Source organism: Pinus tabuliformis, chromosome Q (assembly GCF_031772625.1).
Source record: "Pinus tabuliformis cultivar Carrire ecotype Pingquan chromosome Q, CPIR1, whole genome shotgun sequence".
Taxonomy (NCBI): domain Eukaryota; kingdom Viridiplantae; phylum Streptophyta; class Pinopsida; order Pinales; family Pinaceae; genus Pinus; species Pinus tabuliformis.
This window is the reverse complement of record NC_142296.1, coordinates 192,884,313-192,890,866: the sequence shown is the minus strand read 5'-3', so window position 1 is coordinate 192,890,866 and position 6,554 is coordinate 192,884,313. Positions and strand designations below refer to the sequence as shown.

The 6,554-nt window shown below is 32.8% G+C and overlaps 1 protein-coding gene across 1 annotated transcript; it reads right to left on the bottom strand.

Annotated features, from left to right (window-relative positions):
* Positions 1–429: 429 nt before the first annotated feature.
* Positions 430–4,046, bottom strand: LOC149218871 (palmitoyl-acyl carrier protein thioesterase, chloroplastic-like). Its single transcript, XM_089382496.1, has 6 exons — positions 3,306–4,046; positions 2,992–3,125; positions 2,756–2,869; positions 1,139–1,310; positions 963–1,031; positions 430–847 (listed from the first exon to the last, which is right to left on the bottom strand). The coding sequence occupies exons 1-6, from the start codon at positions 3,735–3,737 to the stop codon at positions 569–571; spliced, it is 1,200 nt and encodes a 399-aa protein (XP_089238622.1). The 5' UTR covers positions 3,738–4,046; the 3' UTR covers positions 430–568.
* Positions 4,047–6,554: the final 2,508 nt, after the last annotated feature.

Below are 6,554 nucleotides of genomic sequence, written 5' to 3'. Positions count from 1 at the left end.
AATCTATAACATATTTTTTTTAAATAATTATGAAAACATTTGACTAATACGATTTTTTTTTTGCTCGGGAGAAAAATTCCTCGTCAGATAGCACAATAATATTGATTTTTTTTTAATTACAAGTAATTATGATATCATTGGACAGCTGAGATTTTCATGTTGGTTTGCGACCAAAATTTTAATGAATAATTTTTTTCACAATATTTATTTTTGGTTAATTTTAATTAAATTTGGATAGAAATTTTTAAAATTTTAATTTTAAATTGTTTAATCTATATAAATTTAATGTGGCAAAAATTTTTTAAATGCTAAATTTATTTATACATTCAAAAATATATTTTAAACAAAAAAATCTTAAAATTATATTATCAAATTTTAATAAATTCCAATAAAAAATATTATTTCATCTATAAATTAAAGTACACCATATTTTATAAAAATCTTAAAAACAAACATAAATTTTATTTATGACCTCAGCCGAAATGAAAAGTTATTGATGCCAGCCCTCGGCCTGAGGAGTGCTCCTACGAAAGAATTAGTGAAAATTGAAAATACAATCATAACAGAGTCAGTTCCTATTTGGCTTTGCTCTCCATTCTGTGCTTCCCCTCACAATCTCTGCTCCATTTTCCTGCAATCGAAGCAAGTGCCTGCACAGAGTTTTACATTTGCGTAAAGACCCAGTTGTACATGAATGACTTGGAGCCGATATTGGATCAATAAAATCACCACTGTTCTTCTCTAAGCTTGTCATTGATTGAAGAACATGGGATTGTTCACATTCTCTTCTGTATTCCAGAGTCATCTTTGCTAGCTGTTGATTCTCCAAAATGGAAACTGGTACACTCTGTAATTTATACACATAGAAACCATTATATAAATCAACCTTCAATGGTAACAAGATTATTTCATATGCTAAAATATATCCACTGCATCAAATTAATCTATATAGATCTAACTACCTCCAGAATCCAACCAATGTACTTGACGTTGTTCACATGCCTGTTTACATCCAAATCAGTCCATCTTGGCTGTAAAAAAATGTAACAAATCATCAGTCAAATTTGCTGGCCCAAAATGTGATTCACAGCAATCCTGTATAAGGGCATTTGAAAAGAGTGCAAACATCAGTCCTTACTGTTAAATTGGAGTGGACGTATTGAGCAGTGTCATCACCCAGCTTTTCTAATTTTTCATGATGGCTCTGGTCAATCACTGTTCTTTCAAGATAATATGGAGATATCTCATTTTTTACTGCTTCTGGAAATTTAGACAGTTTTCTGGTGTTTCTGTTCATCATAACCCAGGTGCTGCCCAAAGAAAAATGAAAGAAAGGTTAATAAACATAGCAGTAAAATTTTGAAATGGTATTCTGAACTTTGTTTCAAACTATTCAAAACCCTGAGCAAGGAAACTGTAATAGCTTTCACTAAATTCTTATTCATAAGATGGGTGCTATGTTTTTGCATTCAGTTAATGAAATTGCATACCCGGGGCAGACATGGTCCATGGAATGAATTGAAAGTATATATATTTTTTTTTCTGGATTGCAGATTTTAGGAATATTAGAGAACTTAACAGACAAGCAATTTGACTAATGAATTGAAAGTATACTTATCTTTATCTTAATTAAAGAAATTAAAGAATATATGATTATTAGAAAACTTATTTTAATTGAGGAATATATGATTATTAGAAAATTTGATGGACAATTTGAACGAGGTCAAACAATTGACTTTGCTCCTGTTTCTCAGATTTCAAACTATTCTTGGAATCATCAATGGCATATTTAAAACTTTGCTCATGTTTCTCAGATTTCAAACTATTCTTGGAATCATCAATGACATATTTAATGGACAGGAGCGAAGTCAAGCTATTGACTTTGGTCCTATTGGTCAGATTTCAAAATATTCTTGGAATCTGCAATGGAGTGAAGTTCAGCATGCTTTTCAGGGTTGAAAGCAATTACTAATGGCATTGTCTAGCTAGGCAACAATTTCACCTGGACAGCCATTTCTCTCTGGAATCCGGCCATTTTTTTTCAAAAAATCTGACAGTGGGAGTGTTTTAATAGAAGTAGTCTACTGAGGCAGAGGAATTGCCCGGACGACCAAGAATGGCCGGAATCCGGGCAAAAAAATTTCAAAAAATCTTGCAATAGCAGTGTTTGAATCATGTTTTTGATGGTGGAAATGAATTCAATACCATAAAAAACCTATGGGTAACCCAAAATCTTGAAGTTTGACAGCTGTAACCTGGATTTACAAAAATCCCTGCCAGATTTTATCAAAATATTGCTGGAATTTCCAATATTTTCAGAGCAAAAAAAGCAGACTAGTTAGACTACAGTGTTTGAATAGTTTTTTTTTTTGTGGGAATGGATTCAGCACCATCCAAAACCCCTAGGACACCCAAAATACTAAAAGCTTGATGGCTGTAACCAGAATTTCCAAAAAAAAATTGCCAATTTTTTGTCAAAACTGTGCTGGAATTTCCATTGTTTCAAGGGAAAAACTTAGCCTCCTTAGGCTACTCCATCATTAATTACACACATTAAAAGGGATGAGCTAATAGTCTTTTAAGCGGTTTTGATAGATATATTTCCGAGAGCATATGCTGCAAAGTTACTGGAACCAAGGGGAAAATAATTATAAAGAACAAATTTCATTTACATTTGTGATTGCCTAATCTGCTTGGCCAAGGAGAATTAAACATGTAATGTATACTTTCATGGATTACAATAGTTCAAGCATACCTGGTAGCTTGTGCAAGTATGTAGCCAGTTTTGTAATCACGAACAAGCCAATCACGCCTTAAACTATTTTTCCCTGATCCGGCTACCCAAGTATCAATTTCCACTACATCGCCCCTTTAAACAACTTTCAGGTTGTTAGTGTCAAAGTCCACGAATACAAATAGGCAAAAAGTGAGGAAGCCATTATTTCATACAATTCAGAATCCACGGACAGGTAGGGGACTGGAGTTAATTACCAAGAAGGATAACGCTCGACATGAACTTGCATCCGGGTAACCACCCAAATGAGATTGAGACGAGTCATCTCGTGTGTGGAGCCAAATCCATCCCCATTCATCCCAGCAACACAAACATGGTTCAGAGCAGTTTCCTGCACAAAAATGAAATGATATTAGACATCATGTATAGAGATTACTCTTTTGTGGAACAAAACATACAGATATCCAAGAAGTTGGGTTGGTTTAAACTTTAGCCATATTGCCAAAAGCCCAGTTTTTAGAGATAGATAATGATTACCAGTACCAATATTAATTAAATATCTGCTAATCACCTGAAGATGATTCATCATAGTCTCAATTGATCCACTCATGTCTGCCCCAACCTCATACGATCTGATAGAAAATTTCTGCCTATAAACCAAATTCCCTTGTACAAGCCGCCCCAGCCTGAACACATCTTCTTCTTCTGCCAATTCGACTGCAATACCATTAGTCCTGGCTGTGTGAATTAGTCCTTTATCCTTCACTTTGGAGCCATTGATTATATTAGGTGCTCCTTGAACATTGGCAATCACTTTGAGGATCTTGCCTCGTCCAGATAGAGACTTCGATACAGAATTCTTGACATGTAGATTCATGGAAGATCCAAATGATAGTGACTTCACATAGAATTTAGAGGTCAATATCATCTTTGTCCTATGAATGCTTTCTGTGGTAGCAGAAAAGGATGTTTGCCACAAATTCCCATAAGCACCAGCCTCCATTATATCAAACTCTGTATAAGAAAGAAGAATATATTGTATCCAAAGGATTCTGCAAGTTCAAATGCAATGGACAAAGATACAAATTATACCCTGTCAGAGCAAGAACATGTGCATATATAGAGGCATCCACCGATTCCCTTTAACTTGGAACTAATTTTGGACAACTCTGCATTCCTAAAGAGCGTACCTCTTTCACACAAACACAAAGCAGAGAAGCCTTCACAGAAACACTCAATTGCAAATCCACACGCAATATAGAAAGATTATAGGCTCTGCAAAGCTCGGTAAATCCTTTTTTAAATGTATAGTTTATGGCCGTTTTCATTTATTTTCAATTATGTTAACTTGCTTATATAATGCAAATGGCCCCATTATTCGAAAAAGAAAAGCAAGATTGATACACGTAGGAAAGCAGGTGGACAGTAGCTGTGTTGGCTCTGGTAATCCAGCAATCCAACGAAATCAACTCCAACCACTTACAACTAACAAAGAGGATGCCTAGACCAACACTCTAGCTGCATAATCACCTGCCAGATCATTTATTCAGAATAGCCAAAGAGACCCCATTTCTTCATTTCTATCCTGAGAATATTCATCTGTCCACCTCTACCTGGCAAATCAATCCCAATGAACAATTGTCTGGGTCAAAGTTCTTGATATGGGTGAATATTGATAGTCAAATAGATTCAGACTGGGATTGGAAGTTGGCTCTGTCGATGAATTCGAAGAGGCAGTGGGCATGCTCGAACAAAATAGTCTACAATTGCAACGACTGGTAGATAACTTTACTGCCTACCTTCTGGTGCTACAGTTAACAACTTTGGCTACCAACGCGGTCTTTTAGAGGGAAGAAGACAATCGAACTAGACAATTGAACTTCTGATCCATCCCAACAACAAATGAAAGTCTCAAGATATTGTTATCTAAGTGCGAATGAACAATTGATTTTGCTCTTTCTTCATTAGATTTCAAAATATTTCTAAAATTATCTGATCTATCTAAATAACAAATGAAAATTGCAAAATATTGTTGACCAAAATGAGATTAAACAAATAATTTTACTCTTATTCATTAAATCCCAAAATATTTCTAAAATTTATAATCAAACTAAATTCCATTAATACTTTGCAAACTTGTAAAAATTTAGATATATAAATAAGGCAAGGAAATCTAGTGACAACTAAGTTGTCACAAGTTCTATATTGATTTGGGGAAAGTGTGCAACATGAGTTTTGATCTACAAGGAAGGCATTGACTACTCTGCACTGATTTTTATTTTAATGATATCATAATGTAAAACTATACATGAGGAGAGTTGGTGAAATTTTTGTAGATTCAAATAAAGTTTATTCAATGCCATACTCAAGTCAAAGTAATACGTCCTCAACATGGATGAGGAGATTGGCTGGAAATTTCGGTTCTTTAATGAATCAAGTAATGTTTACAGCACATTCACTCACTTTGCATTGGTATTGGTACTTATATATGGTGAATAATTTATTTTATAATAGAACTTGTATCGGTTTTACAAAAAAGTTATTTATATATAATTATATATATAGTTAATGGAAAAATGTAATCCATTTAAATATTATTTTACATGGTAGAAAGTAATATTATTAAAAGGAATTTTGGGTAATTTGTTTAACTAGTTTTTTTCTAATTTTTTAATAATTAAATAATTTTAATAAACTGTTAGAAGAAATGTTATTGAAGAAGAAACACACAAAAAATTGTATATTTTATTTAATTATAATTGTATTTATAGTATTATATATTTGATTAAAGTAAGATAGACAATTGAACTGAGATCATAATTATAAACTAATTAAAGATGAGATCTCCACAAATCCAGTCTTTCTAAAAGATGTCTAGATCTAAAACTTTCAATTTTTGGTTTAAGAAGTGTCTTCTTGAAGGTGTCAACTATGATGCCTTTAGTAGAACAATGTTCCATAGAGACCTCTTTCTTCTTATTGAGATCTCTTAATACAATGATAACTTGTTTCAATATGCTTTGATTTATCATGGAACATAGGATTATTAACCAACTTTACACATGATAGATTATGGCAACAGATAAGAGTAGTGGTCTTCTCTATTACTCTAAGCTCTAGAAGCAATTTCTTAGGCCATATTTCTCCATAGCCCTTGGTAGAAGCATCGAATATTCAGTGTTTGTCAATTAAAAATCAATACAAACTTGTTTCTTACTACTCCAAGAAATCATGCCAAAACTAAGGAGAAAGAATAACTTGTAATAGATTTTCTGAAATTCATATCACCTGCCTAATCAACATCTGTGTAACCACACAACAAATATAGTTTCCTTTTTCAAAACTAAGACCATAAGAAATAGTTTCACTCAAACAATGAAGAATTATTTTAGCAGCCTACCAATGGATCTTCCTTGGCCTTACCATAAATTGACTTAGAACATTTATAGCATATGATAAATCAGGAAAGGCTAGAAATCAATTTAAAATATGAGGTAGCTTCTACTTCTTCAATTGGATCATCAATTCTCAATTTAACACAAGGATCCATGGCTGTAGAGATAGATTTACAACCATAAGTTATGAAGTTTTTCAAAATATCTACAGCGTACTTTTCTTGAATCCAAGGAAATTTTAGGGGCTAAATTTCATAGATGGACTAATTTCAATGTTTTTTTCAAACAAAAAATTCACTCATTTCCATTTTTTGTTTAGATGATTTGTCCAAGTTTTATACAATAAAATTATTATACCTTAACAATAGCCAAAACCTTATAAAGACTATATAAAATCAATAAAAATTTTGAATATTCTTACAAAT